At 44.1% G+C, this 17,701-nt stretch overlaps 1 protein-coding gene across 3 annotated transcripts in view; it reads left to right on the top strand.

Moving 5' to 3' along the window:
- Positions 1–17,701, top strand: part of ZBTB44 (zinc finger and BTB domain containing 44) — a 40,032-nt gene that overhangs the window by 2,997 nt on the left and 19,334 nt on the right. For all 3 annotated transcript variants that reach the window (XM_014883586.2, XM_014883585.2, XM_014883584.2), the window contains exon 2: positions 16,421–17,490. In XM_014883586.2, coding sequence (XP_014739072.1) covers positions 16,473–17,490 — 1,018 coding nt within the window. In that variant the 5' untranslated portion in view covers positions 16,421–16,472. The remainder of the gene's footprint in view (positions 1–16,420; positions 17,491–17,701) is intronic.

The raw sequence follows: 17,701 nt of genomic DNA, 5'->3' as shown, positions 1-17,701 counted from the left end.
TCTTTCTGCGTAAGAGGAGTAGTCAGAGAGTGAAACTGAATCCTTGCCATGTTTGTTGCAACAGGAGGTTAATCATAAACTCTGGCACTTTCCAAAAGGTTGGTTTCATTCTGCAGTGTCGGTGGAGAGCTGTGCTGCTCAGAGGGTCTGCTCAGCTGTTTGCCAAGAGGATCAAAAGCAAAACAGCTTTCCCCTGTCTGAGGCTGAACAGCCACCCAGACTTTGGTTTTGGTTGTATCCCGTGACTTGCTGGAAGGAGATTTTTGTATCTTTATGGCCTTTCTGTGAATGGATGTGTGGTGCTTGTGCCTGCTGAGGTGTTTGTGTGACCAGCATCAAGTCTTGTGTCCTTCACACTTGTGTGGGGTATCTCACATCAGTATTTCACTGGTCTCATCCAATATATCTGCTAAACTTGTTTTTCATGAGCTTTAAGAACATCTGAGTATATTCCTAAGAGAACATCTGGTGATATATGTAGCTTCACTCCTGTTAGGAATTGTAATCCACTAGCTTAAAGAAAAAGAAAATCAACCTGTGACAAAGCAGTGGTGCTTTTGCTGGCATGTGACGAGGAAGGAGATGTCCCCTGACGTAGAAGGGATTGCCTGTTGACATTCTTCTCCTCTCCCAGTTATAAGTAGGTTATCCCTGCTCAAATTATGCAACTGTGCAGACAGCCAGACTTCAGGAATTCCAAATACTTCAATGTGTCAAGTGCTGACTTCTAAATTAAATGCCACGGTTGCAGAGCGTGTTCACAGTCTGTCGCTTGAAATACGACATCAATCTTGGAATCGCGTGTGGCTGAGAAGGGGCAGCAACTTAATTGCTTGTTTTTCCCAGGGAGTGTTGTGTGAGGGTGCAGGAGCCAAACTGGGTGGGAGATGTGCCTCTACCTGTGACACTGTTTCCATATGGAAGTCAGCAGTTACAAGCAGAAAAAAACCTACTGGAAACATTGATTTATGTAACAAATTGAAACCCTTCGTTCTCTGTGGCCGCGGCTGTTGCCTCAAAGATGCAGTTTCCAGCATCTACATCTAATTAAACAGTTGTGTGCTTATTGCTGAGTGAACATAGGAGTCCATCACTCTTCTTGCCTTGGAGAGCAAATTGATTCTTCTAATGGTTTCACTGGTTGAAAGCAGGTGTCTAGGACTGCTTTGTGTAAGGTGCTGAAATGAAATGGTGGTGGTAGGAAACGAGCTGCAACCTGATAAAATGGGGTGACAGGAAATGTAAACACTCAGCATTTCATTCAATTCTTACATTCCATTTAATCAAGTTAAGGAAGTGGCTTAAATTGTGCATTATTTGGAAATAGCGTGTTCTTAATGTATTCTGCTTTAGAGCTGGGGAAATAATTATTTCACGTGAGCAGCTTTAGCAGAGTAACATGAATGATGGGATAATAAGGGCTGCAAAAAGTGTGTTGGGCTCAGCATGTGGCCTGTGACAGTGGCCACAAGTGAATCATGAGGGGAGAGTGGAGCAGCAACCGCGGGCAGCTCAGTCATCATCCCCAGCTCCTGGCTGTGAAGGGTTTCGAGGTGGTCTGAGCTGGCAGTGCCTGTTGGACCTGTCCTTGAGGGAATTGCCTCAACATTTCCAACAGTTTAGACCTGGAGCTTCCACAGAACACCCTGTGATGAATCCTTCAACCTGTACAAAAACAATACCTGGCTTTGGGGTTTTTTTGCTTCTTTTTAAACTGTAATCTTATTGAGTCCCTCCTACCCACCTGCCTGGGTGCAGCCCTGGCCAGTCTTGTACTGCCCAAGGTGTATCCTTTTAAGGCCTTTCAATAAATACCTGCTTTATTCCTTTTAGCTCTGTCTAGTCCCTGTTCCAGATCAGCCTTTCTGGGCATCAGTTCTGTGAGAAAGAGTAAAGAATCTTTTTTGCATCGGTGCCTCATTTGTGATTTTACAGGTTTCCTGTAAAATTTCAGTTTTCTTTCTTTGGGTTCTTTTCCAAGCTGATTGTCCCAGTCTGTTTCGTACATCTGTCTGCAGAGGCAGCTCTGCGTTACTTTGGGCTTGTTTTGAGGTGATTTGACCACATTTATTTGCTTGCTTTACTCAAGAAGACTGAATAAAGGGAGATGTGCTTTCTAATAAAGCACTTTGTAGCTCCTCTGTGATAACATTATAAACATTTACTATGTGTAATGTTTTATATTCAAAGTACAAATGAACACAGTAATCATAGTGAGAGATACTGTAGTGGAAACACAGATACTGAAGATGATCTTAGTTTATAAATACAGCTACAGGTGACCATTGATAAGACTTTTTGTATTTGGATATTACCAAGAGAACATTATGGAAAAACTGCAATTGTGGTGGATATCTGCCAGAGTTAAGTCTGTTGGAAGCAGGAATGTGCCTTGTCCTGTGGAGACCTAAGAGTCCCAGAAATTACTGGTGGATTTGGATTTGGGTTAAGGGACACATTGCTCCCCTGTTAGGGGCAGATATTGACAGTGTTGGAGCTCTGTAGTCTGACAGTTCCAGCAGTTTTCTTTCAACATCTTGCTTTGGTTCTTTTAAGTGGATAAATCCCCTGTTTTGAAATACCTACTGTGAGAAGTTTCTGTAAAATGTTAGTAAATATGCTGGAGCTTTAAAAAACCCCACAAGTCTCTCCTTAGGCCCAGCATGACCCTTGGATATGGTTCTGCCAGGCCAGCTTTGGCCATACAGGGGCACACAGCTCCCCTGTGGAGCTGCTGCTCACCTGATAAGGTGATTTGTGGATAAATCCGTGGGTAGCTGGGCTGAAAGGATAGTGCAGGAAGGAATCTTTCCCAATGAATTGCAGCTATAGTGGTTACCAAGGAGTGGAAACATCCCAATACATTTGGGGGATATAAAAGGTGGGTTAGCTGACCACTAGCTACAGGCACTTGCAGTTTGAGTTGGAGCATGAGACCCAGAGTCTGCTGGAGCTAAAGGAGCGTGCTGGCTGTGCTGTGAGGAGGAAGGGACATGTGGTCATGCAAGGGACAGACATGGTGAGATGCTGTGTGAGGGACAGTCAGGGTTGGGTGGCCGAGAAAGGGACAGATTGAGTTCAGCCAGTCATGCAGAGTGAAAGGAGGAATCAGTGCTGTGTGGAGCTGCTCTCTAAGGGAAGGAGTCAGGGCTGTGTGGAGCTGCTCTGAGGGAAGGAGTCAGGGCTGTGTGGAGCTGCTCTAAGGGAAGGAGTCAGGGCTGTGTGGAGCTGCTCTGAGGGAAGGAGTCAGGGCTGTGTGGAGCTGCTCTAAGGGAAGGAGTCAGGGCTGTGTGGAGCTGCTCTGAGGGAAGGAGTCAGGGCTGTGTGGAGCTGCTCTGAGGGAAGGAGTCAGGGCTGTGTGGAGCTGCTCTCTAAGGGAAGGAGTCAGGGCTGTGTGGAGCTGCTCTGAGGGAAGGAGTCAGGGCTGTGTGGAGCTGCTCTAAGGGAAGGAGTCAGGGCTGTGTGGAGCTGCTCTGAGGGAAGGAGTCAGGGCTGTGTGGAGCTGCTCTGAGGGAAGGAGTCAGGGCTGTGTGGAGCTGCTCTGAGGGAAGGAGTCAGGGCTGTGTGGAGCTGCTCTGAGGGAAGGAGTCAGGGCTGTGTGGAGCTGCTGTAAGGGAAGGAGTCAGGGCTGTGTGGAGCTGCTGTAAGGGAAGGAGTCAGGGCTGTGTGGAGCTGCTCTGAGGGAAGGAGTCAGGGCTGTGTGGAGCTGCTCTGAGGGAAGGAGTCAGGGCTGTGTGGAGCTGCTCTAAGGGAAGGAGTCAGGGCTGTGTGGAGCTGCTCTGAGGGAAGGAGTCAGGGCTGTGTGGAGCTGCTCTGAGGGAAGGAGTCAGGGCTGTGTGGAGCTGCTCTCTAAGGGAAGGAGTCAGGGCTGTGTGGAGCTGCTCTGAGGGAAGGAGTCAGGGCTGTGTGGAGCTGCTCTGAGGGAAGGAGTCAGGGCTGTGTGGAGCTGCTCTCTAAGGGAAGGAGTCAGGGCTGTGTGGAGCTGCTCTGAGGGAAGGAGTCAGGGCTGTGTGGAGCTGCTCTGAGGGAAGGAGTCAGGGCTGTGTGGAGCTGCTCTGAGGGAAGGAGTCAGGGCTGTGTGGAGCTGCTCTGAGGGAAGGAGTCAGGGCTGTGTGGAGCTGCTCTGAGGGAAGGAGTCAGGGCTGTGTGGAGCTGCTGTAAGGGAAGGAGTCAGGGCTGTGTGGAGCTGCTGTAAGGGAAGGAGTCAGGGCTGTGTGGAGCTGCTCTGAGGGAAGGAGTCAGGGCTGTGTGGAGCTGCTCTGAGGGAAGGAGTCAGGGCTGTGTGGAGCTGCTCTAAGGGAAGGAGTCAGGGCTGTGTGGAGCTGCTCTGAGGGAAGGAGTCAGAGTTAGCTGAGAGTGGTCTATGAAAGAAGGAGTGAGAGTTCCATAGCAAGAAGTTTATTAAGAGAAGGCGTGTAGAGTTTGCTACTAAAGGGCTGATGGTGATCCCAGCCGTGTCCATCTTGACATAATTGCAACATAAATACAAGGATTTTTCGGTTTTGGAGCCAAGAAGAACTCCTTTTAGGCATTTATCTGCATAAATGAATCATTAGGCAAATAAAGGTACACATAGTGCTGAAAGGGTGATGACACAACCACATTCCTGCCTTGCTTGAACTTGTTGAGGATTCTTTCTGGCTGCTTCCGTTGGGAAGGTGGCTGTTGTTGCTGTCTGTGACACCTTGGCTGCCTGGCAGCAGTCCATGCTGTCTGGGCTAGCAGTGCCTGCCCTCTCCTCGGATCACACAGCATGTGAGACTTTGCCTTGATCTCTCCCTCCTGCTCTTTACAGAGCTTTTTCTTCAGTGTTGCTTCCAGCACTGGGGGTGTTAATGGGGCTGCTGTGCTTCAGGGAGTGTTCAGGTTTGCATTGCCCTTCAGAAAAAAATCATTTATTATAGTTAATGTGGATTTCATTAGGGTGTAATGCTTCCTGGAATAAAAGTGAGAGAGAAAAGCTGTCATTTTGTGTAATAAACTTGAATATTTCAAACAACCAATCAGTTGACAGGTAAGCTTTGTGCTGAACTAGTAAAAACTAGCACTTAGCCAAATTTGGTTGTGACAAGCCTGCTGGTTGTGGTATGCCCTCCAGTCACTTATTTCTGTCAAATGAGGAGACAAGGGAGTTGTTTGCAGGGACAGGAGGGAGCACAGTGAGATGGGAAGCATGGTTTGGGGCATAGTGGAGAGGAGGAACTCTGCACTTTGGTTGCTTTTTTGGTTGATTTTGCCTTGGAAGAAAGGAAAAAATAATGTGTGGGGACCCACAGATGGAGGAGTTTTGTTATTTTTGTCTTTTTGATTCTTTCAGGGATCCAGAGGAGTAGTGCTACCAAGAAAATCTTGAGCCATACTGCTTTGCTGTGCCATTTTTCCTGATATTTCTTCCACGTGCCATCACCAGAAAGGGCTTGGAGATTTTTGCTTTTGTGACTAATTTGGGAGGCTGGCTTGAGTAGTCTCCTTCATGTATATTTTTCTCAGTTTTGTGTTGGTAGTCTTGCAGAGCTTCTAAAAGTGAAGGCTCAAATGCTGTGGGTAGCCATGGTAAAACAAGAAAAAATAACTTTCTGCAATTAGTTTAAATTAGCAGGTTGCTGCAGTTGCTGCCACGTGTGAATGGAAGTAATATCTGGACATTTTTTGTCAATTTGCAGTACTTAGAAGTATTTAATATTCATTTAGGGGATTTCATGCTATTAAAGACCAAGGACTATAAAACTGCAGCCTACAGTGTGAGAAATAGTCATCTAACAGCTTTCCTACACTAAGAAATTTGGGAAAAACTTAACCTGAATTTGCATGGAGCAAAAGTATAAAAAAGTCACTGAGATCACATAAAAATTATGCATGAACACTGCCATGGAAAGCATGGTTAAATTTGAATGTGTGCCTTAGGGCTGTAACACATCAGGCTGTGCACTGTAAGCTGATTATAGTTCTGAGGCACTTCCCTGCTTAAGGATGTGATGAGGACTCAATTCACTTGTTGCTTTTATTCTACCAAAAAAAAGAAAAGTGGAAGTTTGTTTCATATATTGATGGCATATTTAGTAGTTTGATCATGTGTTTTTTCGGGAATTGGTGAAAAACAAAAGTACAGGGTAGTGAATCTGCTGTGAAGTATCCCAAAACACTCGGTCTAGTAAAGTTCACACATTAACTTTTATTATGAGAATGGAGGTAATTTGGTGTGGAAGAAGACCTTTTCACAGTTACTGCTCATATTGTTAGACAAACCTCAGTTTTAAGTGCTGTCAGAAAATTTCCATTTATGTGTTATGTGGAATGCTAACGTGAGATTCCTACAATGCACAGTTTAAAGCACCAGGGGCTGGGGAAGGTGGCATTTATCTGGTTTGCTTATTCAACCATGTGAAAGCTATATTAGGCACATAAACTTTCTGCACTACACTGCAGCTTCAAAAAAGCAACAAGTTAAATCTGGGTCCTTTGAAGTAGTGAATAGTAACATTCTGTTCTCCAGAAGCCATGACTTCAAATCATCACACCAAAACTCAAAAAACTGTCATGGCTGAGGAAAACAAGACAATTCTCCTCAGATAAATCTTATTTCAGAGTGTCAGTGTTGCATGAAATATGGATTTTGTTGGAGCCAGCAAACTTCAGTTATGTAGAAAGGTAGAGAGTCTTTAAAAAGGACATAGATGTTCTTTCTCTATCTATAAACGATCTCAAGAAATATCTCACTGCAGCAGAAAAGCAGTCTGTGGCATCAGATCAGTTTACATACAGCAGGCACTACTGTCCTGCCCTGATTATTGCAATCTCTGCTTTTAATTAGATGCTGAGATTAAGAGCTGTTGTGCTGCTCAGTGCCCTCAATGTGTTCCCTGGCAGATCTGGCTGCTCCAGCATCCCTGCTAAACATGGCCTGGTAAAGGAAGATGCTCTGAAAAGATCTAAGCACAGTTTATTTTACAGACACGTTAAGGGACAGCTGCACAGAGAAGAAAAATGCACCAAAACCTCCTTCTCGAGACTGTTTCAGGAGGTTAAAATAGATATTGACAAATACCTGGCAAGAAATGAGGCATTGCAGTAGGCTGCTGTTCTGTGTGCTTTTTACTTAGCTGTTAATTTAATTTAACAGTATGGAGATCTTACTCCAAAGTCACTTTTAACTCATTAGCTTCCAGTTCTCAGCTCAGGTTCATTCTAGCTCCCTAATGTATCACATCAAATGTTAAATTCATATTGTTGGATTTCCCATGAATTTGTTCTGTTCCTGGCACTCCAGTTCTCAGTCATTTGTTTTTGTGTGTTGTGCTGATGATGCACCTTAACTTTTTGATCAGTGTTTTCTGAGCCAGTGTATTGAAGATCTCTGCTGAAGTAAGTTCTTGTGGCACCTCCTGGGTGAATTCTTTAATCTCTTATTCCAAGTAGGTGAATTTCTTTCAGCTCTTTCCCTTCACTTTGTCTGTTCACCTCTGTGTTTTCACTAACAGCTCTATTTGTCATGTTAGTCAAACATTTAATGAAGTTCTCATCATAGCAGGCATTTCCTCTTTTTCTCACAAATACATTATTGATTCAGTTTGAGACAGTTTAACTTCAGTAAACACAGGTGGTATCCCAATTTCTGTTTGTTTTCTTATTCCTCATTCTTTTTTCTTCAGTTTGTTTTCTTTTGGCTGGGTTTCTGCACTTGTATACAAACACCTGCAATCATGTATCTTTGAGAGATGAAAACATCTCAATATTTTTTAAATAATCAGACCTTGTACACTAAATATTTAAGAGATGAAGTTATCACAGTGCTAACGTTGCCAAGCTTATTTGCAGGTGTGCACCACAAAATGAGACAATCTTTGAACAGTCCTGCCTCTGCTCCTGCTACTCTGACACCTTTTCCCTGACAATTAAAGGATCACTGCATAATCACAGCAGTGTCTAATGGAAACACTTTTAGACTGGCTTCTAATGAAAGGAGTGGTAACATGTTTTACACACCTACAACATGTCATTTAATCTGCAACTTTTATCTGGGCCAGGAGTTGTAGCTATGCTTTAATCTTGCTGCATTAATCCAGCACACTCAGTGCCTACATCCAGAGCTCCAGGTCAGCTCTCAGTGATTCCCAAGCCTTTGGATTCCATTCCAAGCTGTTGCCAACTTGCAGCTTGTCCCATCAGTCAGGAGGGTCTGTGCTCAGCCAGGGCCATTTTCAGAGCTGTGCTGATGAATTTCCATTGCCCTGAAGCCAACAGGAGCATTTAGCAGTTGAAACTTCACTATGGACAACTTCCATTCCAGCCCTGTGACATTTCTGCAGTTAATAATGTCCCCGTTTATCTGTGGATTGTTTTTTTCCACTCTAGGCCTGCTTCATGGCAGCTGGGAGTCCATCAGCTGCAGAGAGCACAACTCTCATTTGCCTGAGACATAACTGATGTGCAAATTCCTGCCATAAAAATTAAAAAGAGAGGATTGAAGTAGAATTAAACTCTCCTGCCAATTTGAGATCAGACAAGAGAGTCTTGCAGGCCCTTTCCTGTAGGCCATATATGAGGGTTGATAAGGGACAAGAATAAATCCAGAAGTGTCACTTTCATGAGGAAATGACAAACCAGAGCTGCATGAGAGTCTGCTGCAAGTATGTGGCTGCTGGTGAAGTTAATGAATGTGGCCTTGGAATCTGTAATTATTACAGTCAGGCAAATGAGTGCTTAATTCTGCCAGATGGGAGAGCTCCACTCTGAGTTCCAGGACATGCCTGGGGGTTTCAAACACATACACTCTGCAAAAACACTCTGGAAGATGCATCAGCCCAAATGGGTAAGGTCTGTGCCTGGTTCTGTTCCATCACTGGGAAGTTTCTGGAGGTTTGGGGAGTCTGTGTGACAGTTTTGGCTTGGTTTGGATGCACACATTTCACCCTGTGCCATGTGCTGGGCCCACCCTGTAATTCTCCTCCTGTCAGCCTGCACAGGCTCTCTTTAATATCTCCTCTCACACTGTCAGAGCAAAAGTGCTGAATTTTTACATCCAGCTTCTTAATTCCCATGCAAATCACTAGTCAGGAAAACAAACAAAAATCGCTAAGACACGTTGTGCTTCACCTTAAATGTAGAAACAGCAACTCCTGAGAAATAGCAATGGTTTTACTCATGGTTTTCAGCTTTTTCTTTGCTGTGACCTCACAGTACAGGAGCAACAGCTCTGTGATGTTTTGTGTTGGTTTTAATATTCCACAATAAAAGTAGTAGACACATATATACTTTTTTTTCATCACAGTAGATGTTTTGGGGTGGGTTTTTTTTGACTTTTATATGCTCAGGCAATCTTGTGACTTGAGGAAGACTTGGGTCATCTCACTTTGGAAACTGTGAACCTTTTCTGGAGTTTTGTAGTATTGAATGAGGACAACTGAGGTATTTGGAGTTAAGCAAATATTTCTGATTTTTTTCTTGATCCCTATTGCTTTAATAGCAGTTATTGTACTTAATATCCATGGTGTAAAAATACAAAAGTTCTGCAAAACCAGGGAGGAACAGGAAGTACATGCTAAAGTGTTGGTTGTCCATCTTTTTGCAAGGGGAGTTAAATCAAATACCAGGAAGGTGTAGAAGTGGATTGCAAGTGTCTGACCATATCTCACACCTTGCTTCTGGTAAGAATTTAAACAGAATGCCAAAATAGGAGAATTTTTTGCTCTCTCTTGTATAGGAATATGCATTGAGAAGTTAATTAGATAAACTTTTTTCAAAAAGCTAGCAGTGATTAAGGCACTTTTGCCAAAAGCAGAGGTGGTTTTGAGTGATAAATTGCAGAGGTGAGAAGTGGCTGGGAGCCTTGGCAACCCCAGGAGGAGGGGTGTGAGCTCCTGGATTCAACAATCAGCTGAAGTTCCACTCATGCAAACCAGTGGAAGGTAATCTGTGCTCTTCTGCTTGGGGAAAGTCTGTTGGTTCTGTTCCCTTAAAATGTGTATGTAAATGTTTTCTAATTTTATCCTTTCAGAAGTGTTCTGTTGCAGCTGACATCCCATCTCCACTTACAATAAAACCATTTTGTAGAGCAAATAGATGGGTTTGGCACCCCACTACTTATCTCAATGCCTTCACCAGCCCTGAGAATTAAAATGCACCTACTAGATTTGCATCATGCAAATGCATTTTTCCATGATGTGAGTCAGTTTTTTCCTATCCCCATGAAAGATGAATGTTTCTGATAGCAGTGGCAGCGTGAGTCAGAGCTGTCACTGTGAGCTGGGGCTTTGCCATGGCTGCACACATCTGCTTCCTTCTTGTGGCATGGGACAGTCCAAGCTTTTGTTTTCTATTATTACACGGTTTAATTTGGGGGAAACTGAACAGATCTGTTAGGGATACATGTATTTCATGGACACTCTGGGCCTGCCTTTTTCCTGAGTAATTATTTTGGAAGAGGAGCTGTTGGATGCTTTTCACCTTGTCCTTTGCAGATAAACACCGTTCCTGGTCTGTTGGAGGACTTGCAGTAAATAAATATTGTGTGCTTTTGCCTTTATCTCTTTCCTGCCCTGAAGAGATTTACCTTGGTTGCTACCAAAAATGGTGGTGGGCCCTGTCACAGCTCAGGGTTTCCAGATGTGCAAATCTTTTCAGCACTTTTTGTGAAGGGTTGCAGCCTTGGTGAGTTGACTTTGTAAACCTCAGCTCTTAGAGCACTCAAGAGAAACTTACCTAAATGTTTACAAATTCATTTAAAGTTGGGGAATGAGAGTTTCTTATTGTCACAAAGCAGTTTGTGGGAGTGATAAACATTGAGAGCCTCTGCTAATTATGTCGGTTATTTACATTGACCTGGATCAGTTTGATCCATGGCTGCTCCCTCGTGTGTCTTAGTCTCCCTGCATGGAGCTGAAGTCTGGTTCTGGAGTACAGCCTGCCACCCTTCAGCAGCAGCTTCTGCTGGGCTTACCTAAAATTTAAAAACATCTAAATTCTACAATTTGGAACATCTTTTAGAGGAAGAGGTGGCTGCTTCAAATTATGAAGCAGTTTGCCACTGTAGGATCTTTGGAAAGTGATGTGTGGAAGGATTCTCTCCAAACCCAGGTGCAATACATGGGGCATGCACTCCTGGGGCTTTTTACTGAAGGTAAATATTGCATAAACTGTAAGATCTAGCAAAATTCAGGTTGCCAGTTGGTTGTTCAGGGTTTTTTTTTCAGGTAAAAAAAAATTAAAAAGTGTGGAACAAAGGAACAGGCTGGGGGTGAGTACAGAGCACCCAACAAATGCTCTCTGTGAAGGACTCCAATGGTCATGAAGTCAGGGGCCTCATAAACCCTGGCACATGAACTTGTTAACAGTGGTGTGCCCAAACCCCAATCTTTGCAAAATATATGGTCTTGTCAAATGCACTATTTTGGAGTTTTGGAGTGCATTGGGAAAGCACAACACACTCTTTATATGCCTTCTGCTGTGAAGGGAGTATTAACTACTAACAATAAGTGGGTGGGTTGTAGTATTTCAGCTTCCAGTTTAAAGTTAGATGAAATTGCTCTTCCATTCCAGCTCCCCAGTGGAGTTCTCTGGAGTTACTCCCCTGTCATCAGCCCCTCTTGGCTGGGCAGACAGAGATCTTCCCCAGGGACTGCTCAATGTGCAGCTTGAGCCCTGCCCAAAAACAAAACACCTCCAAACTCTCTAAAACAGAAATTGTCCTGTTCTGAGAAGCTGGGAGGAGAGGGACACAGGGGCAGTATCAGTGTCCTGGGATATTTCAGTGAAATTGTTTGGAGGGTGAGAGTGTGGTTCCTGAACTGAGAGACCAAGGACTGGGTCAGTTGTTCTCAGTTTTTTGCAGCATTTGGCATCACCTCAGTCCCAGCTTGGCATCTCTTTCAGGTTTAACATAACGGGGTTTATGCAGTAGCTCCTCAGCACTGGCTCCTTTGTGCACTCAGATCTGCTCTCCTGGAGGAAATGGAAGTTCTCAAGCTCAGCATGCTTCCCAGAATGGGTCATTTCCCTGCTCCACTCAGCCACTGCAGCCAAAGGTTACAGGTTTGCATTCCAGAGATTCCAGAGCTCCAGAGTGAATGCTCCACACTCCACATGTCATTTTGAGCACAAAAACCTCGTGTTTGCCTCTTTTACATGAATACTGTCAGGCTCGGCAGTGCTGGGTTGAGCTCAAACTAGGTTTACTGACCTGGGTGAAAATATGATTTAAAATAAAGTTTAGAAAGTGCTGTTGACTGGTTTGAAACTCGAATGGTGTGGGTAGCTCTGGCCAGTTTTGTGGAGTGAAGTTGGGCAAGATTGATAGTGGAGATTGTGCCTTTTATTAGGTCAGATGCTGCTGGGGAAACAGATGTGTGTTTAGATAGAAATAGAAATAGCAGACTTGTAGTTTGTTCTGATTGAAGCAGTTGTTCTGATTCAATTATGAAGTTAATTATACTTAATTATACTAACAAGTTAATTTGAGGGAGTGTGGGGTGCTGGTACCTGTGTACTGCAGTGAGATTGCAGAGATAAAATGCTACAGGTCACATGTTTATCCCCGTGGAAGATTTGCCTGTCTGAAATGCTGCTCTAACCAGGGCCCAAGGAGTGATCAGCATTAAAAATAAAAAATAATATAAAAAACCAACCAATGATCTGATTTACACCATGGGCTCACAGTTGTATCTTGAATCTATCTGAGGGCTTGGTGAGCACCAGGGTGAGAATTTCCTAATCATTTTGAGGACTTATGTGGCTGCAAAGTGGTCTGAAGTCTGTTGGTTTCAGTGTTCAGAAGAAGTTGGTGTTTTCATGCTTTAGATTGCCACGGGTCAGGATACAGAGGTTAAAGGTAGGGTGGTGGTTTTGTGGTGCTAAAAACTACATTTGTTTTGAAATGATGTGACTAAGTGAGAAACTGCATGCAAACAACTCCCTGAGTTTGATTCACTGACTCTTCTAAAATATTATTGCAGATCCCATGTTTCAAATCCAATGATTTGAGCAGCAGATGAACAAGAAGCTAAATTTTGTGTACATAGAAGTTGATAGGTCACATAAGCAATATTTTTCAATTCCAGTATAGTTTCTTTTCCATTCACAGTTTCATTACATTATAACATTACAGTTACCGTGTACAGTTTCATCTTTGCTCTTTCTAAGCTCAGAAACTTGACACCTGTTTAATCCCAAAACAGTGTATGGTGCTGTGGTGGCTGTTGCTAAAACTTGTATTTCAGTAGCACTGAAACAGTGAGAAGGAGCTGAGTTACTCCAAACTGCTTAAAGGTCAGGTCTTCATTTGTGCTCCTAGGAGTTAAAAATACCCAACTAATTTTCAGATTAATTGTACAAAGCCTTTGGAACAGCAGCACTTCCCTTCAAACTGCTTTTGGCTAATAAATGGACAAAATTGTCCTTGCTCTGGAAGCCCTGAAGTGCCCACATTTGAATTCTTACCTTGTTCAGGGATGCATGCTGTGATGGTGATTCCTCACATGTTTCCAGGGCAGGAATGCATGCTGGAAAAACCATTCTCTCCAACTGTAAATGTCTGTGGCAAACTTAAATACAGCCTGTTAAATATGGACTGAAGTGTCCCACTGTGAATATTTTTAAGACTTGTGAAAGTGTCTTTGAATTTTGCTGTGTTTCTCTGGAGGTGTGAAATGTGTTGTGTGCCTGGGGAATGGGAGGAGGAGCCCCACTCTCTGTGATACCATCCCTGGTCCCTGCCTAGAGAATCCCCGATGGTTTGTGGCTCCAAAATTAACAGCTTTTCCAGCTCCAGCCCACTTACCACTTAGTTTAGGTGTGCACCTCGATGTCCCCACCCCTGCATTCCCAAGGGTGTGGGTATATTTAGCTCTTGGATGTGGCATCCTGCACCTTATGGTCCAAGAGCTGCTTCAGGGACTGCCTCAGATGGGAAATGAGAGCTGACAAAGTGTAATTTTGAAATGGTGATGATACAGAGAATGTTGCAGCCCTTTACCCTCTCATGTCCCTGTGAATTGAGGGTGGCTGTAAAAGTGCCTTGTGCCACTGGAAGATTAGAAAGAGGATTGAACCATTGGATAACCTGGCTGTGCTTTAGCATGCTCATCTTTTCATGTGGAAAATACTTTCATACTGTTTAAATTACCTTCTAAAAATATTGGATGTTTTTATGACATCATTAACTGTATGGAACTGATATTGTTCCCCCTCCTCAGCCTGACCCTTTGGATTTTCCTGAAAATAGCATGTATGTGCATGCTCCTTGTTCACACTGAGCCTGGGTGGGAGCCACTTGTTTGAATGGAGGTGTCAGTGCAATGAGGGTGAAAGTCATTTTATAGAAGTGATTTAGCAGAGCAATATCCCACATTCGTGGCAGGAACACTGCTCCTGTAATAAATTCAAATCAATTTATTGCACATCACTGACTTCCACTATTTTATTTTAAATTCTGTAACCAGATCAAGGTCAAGGAAGCAAAAGATGAAAGGAGAAGGGGAAAGGAAGCCAGAAGAGGGGAGAGGCAGCAGGAAGGGGGGGAGCAGGACAAGGAATAGTTTAGAGCAGGGCAACAGAATTGAATTCTCACTTTGGGACTGGAGGGCTGAGCGTTCCTTCTTCAGAAGAACAGAGAGGAAAATGGGTTTGTCTGTTGGGCCTGTAGCAACTGGGAGGATTGCTCTGAGATTGTTCTCCTTGTTTAGAACGAGTTATTGGTACTGTTTCTAAATAACAAATGATTCCATGGCTAGTCCTTGTGAATGTATTGTTCTTGTCCGAGCTGCTGAACAGAAATACTTGTGCACTTCTGGTGTGCCAAGGAGCAGCTGCAGCCACCAGCATTTCAGAGGGAAGGGTATCCAAGGGCCATTTCTGAATGTGCTGGTACAAGATTTTGCTGTAGTGTGTTGGTCTGAGATCAGTGAAATATGCTTTTCATTTGATTCATGCTGGAGAACAAACAGTCTGGATATTCTGATGCCTCTTGAGGTTGATCCATTTTCTTTCAGTGAAGGGAATGTTTTGCTTGTGGTTAACTTCTTCCTCTGCACCAGTGTGAAATTTCATTTTAAACCCAAAAGGCCTTTATAGTTTCCACCAGACTTTATATATATTATCAGATGTTAGTTAATCTGTTCTCTTGAACAGTTAGTGTTCCTCTGTCTGCAAGGGTTTGAGTATCAAAAGTGAAAACCCAGGAACAAGAAGCAGCCAAGTGTAAATGTCTGTAGAGCCAGGTGGGCTGTGACAGCTGCTGTTTCAATGTGTCACATTTGGGGTAAATTGTTCCACATTTGCAGTTGCTCTGTGAAGCTCCACGTGAGCCATTTGCAAGCATGGAATGTTTTTTTACATGGAAGGGAAAGAAGGAAGATGTGCAGGAGCTGACTGACTCCAGGAATGAATCAAACACAATCATGGTGTTGATGTTTAACCAGTGAGATAATTCTAGATCATGTTAATTATATGAGGCGTGTACAGCACAGAAAACTTCCATGGAGCTTGGAAGGGGCTTAAGCAGGTAAAGCACTGTGGTTTATGTTCCCTTTACAGTGAAATGTTTCTGAAATGTTTGGGGAAATCCAGGGGTCAAACATCCCATCCCCATCAGGACCACATGGAGAGAACTGGTCCCCAAGAAGGCAGGTTTGTGTTTTTCAGAAGAAAGAAGTTGCCCTTCTTGTTTTATTTATCACATACACAAAATCAGTTTATGTGTATTTGATTTAAACTTAAACTTTCCTTTGAGGTTTATACTGCATTGTGTTTGTGAAAGAATTTTCAATAACTTCTCATCCTAGTTTAAAGCTATTAAAAGCAACTTTAGGTAATCAATACCTGCACTACAGCAGGAAATCAGACCTATTGGCAACTGTTGTTTTATGTTTACTAGTTTGAACTCTGGCCTCTGAAAATTCATGTTCTAGTTTCTCTAAAGCTTTTCTGGTCTTAAATACCTTCCCTGGGAGATTTGCTTATTCCTGCTCCCTTGTTGTTGACTCAACCTGACTTTTTTGCTTAAAAGAAACCTTCATTAATCTGTCAGGTTTAAGAGCTATGAGAAATGGTTTTCTGGGCCTAGAAAATAAAAATACAGGTTTCTACACAGATGACAATTTTTTAAATGCTGTATTTTTAGTATTACAAACATTTTTTTGAACTGTGTTGGATATTTGGTTTTGAGTGGGCAGAGCAGCAATGTGGAGAGAGAGTGGGAGAGATAGATCCATAGATGTATGGAAGATGGTGGGGATAGATTGCAAATAATTTAATCTGTGATTATGAAAACTACAAGTCATTGCATTTCTGTAGAGTTAGTGCCTTTCACAGTCTGGATTTTAGAGGAACCTGGCCTTAGAGGATTCAGATGAATTTTCTTCGTTACAATCACGAATCACTTGACTTTTGCTTTCAGAGACGAAAATGACAGTTTTCCCCTTTATTTCAGGATACCTTTGATCTGTCATATGTGGGAAGAACGCTAAGAGAACTGTCTAAAAATGGGTGTTAAAACCTTCACTCATAACTCCCCTGCTCACAGCCAGGAGATGCTGGGGAAGCTGAACATGCTGCGGAACGACGGCCACTTCTGCGACATCACCATCCGCGTCCAGGACAAGATCTTCAGGGCACACAAGGTGGTTCTGGCAGCCTGCAGTGACTTTTTCCGCTCCAAACTGGTTGGCCAAGCAGAGGAGGAGAGCAAGAGCGTGTTAGACCTGCACCATGTGACAGTGACAGGGTTCATCCCTCTGCTGGAGTACGCCTACACGGCCACGCTGTCCATCAACACCGAGAACATCATCGACGTGCTGGCTGCCGCCAGCTACATGCAGATGTTCAGCGTGGCCAGCACGTGCTCGGAATTCATGAAGTCCAGCATTTTGTGGAATACACCCAACAGCCAGCAGGAGAAGGTGCTGGATGCAGGACAGGAGAACAGTGCAAACTGCAATTTCACGTCCCGGGATGGCAGCCTGTCTCCCGTGTCCTCCGAGTGCAGCGTGGTGGAGAGAACCATTCCCGTGTGCCGGGAGTCTCGGAGGAAGCGCAAGAGTTACATCGTCATGTCTCCTGAGAGCCCCCTCAAGTGTAACACACAAACCAGCTCCCCACAAGTGCTCAACCCTTCAACCTCCTACCCTGAGCCCAGAAATCAGCCCGTGGACTCGTCCTTAGCTTTTCCCTGGACTTTTCCTTTTGGAATTGATCGAAGACTTCAGTCAGAAAAGGTGAAGCAGGCGGAGAACTCTAGGACTTTGGAAATGCCTGGGCCCTCCGAGTCTGCCAGGAGGATGGCAGAGTATGTGACTTGTGAGAGCACCAAAGGCAGCTCTCCCCTGGTGATCGAGGAGGACGTGCGTGTCAAGGTGGAGCGGCTGAGTGACGAGGAGGTTCACGAGGAGGTGTCACAGCCTGTGAGCGCGTCCCAGAGCTCCCTGAGTGACCAGCAGACTGTCCCGGGGAGCGAGCAAGTGCAGGAGGATCTCCTGATCAGCCCCCAGTCCTCATCTATAGGTATGAGTGTAAGAGCCCAAACACGGGGCTGCAGGTGCCTTGTTAAAATCTGGTCATTGTATTCAAATGATGCAGCAGTTCACAGGGTGTGGGTGACAGAGCCCAGCCCACAGCCTTCTCAGCCACAGCTCTGGGTTTGTCTGAAACCAGCTCTAGTTCTGGTTACAATGCATGATACACTTTTCATTGCAGAGCATCTTAAAACATGACA

This window comes from Sturnus vulgaris, chromosome 23, assembly GCF_052056855.1.
Source record: "Sturnus vulgaris isolate bStuVul1 chromosome 23, bStuVul1.hap1, whole genome shotgun sequence".
In the NCBI taxonomy this organism is placed as follows: Eukaryota; Metazoa; Chordata; class Aves; order Passeriformes; family Sturnidae; genus Sturnus; species Sturnus vulgaris.
This window is presented reverse-complemented; position numbering and strand designations above follow the sequence as displayed.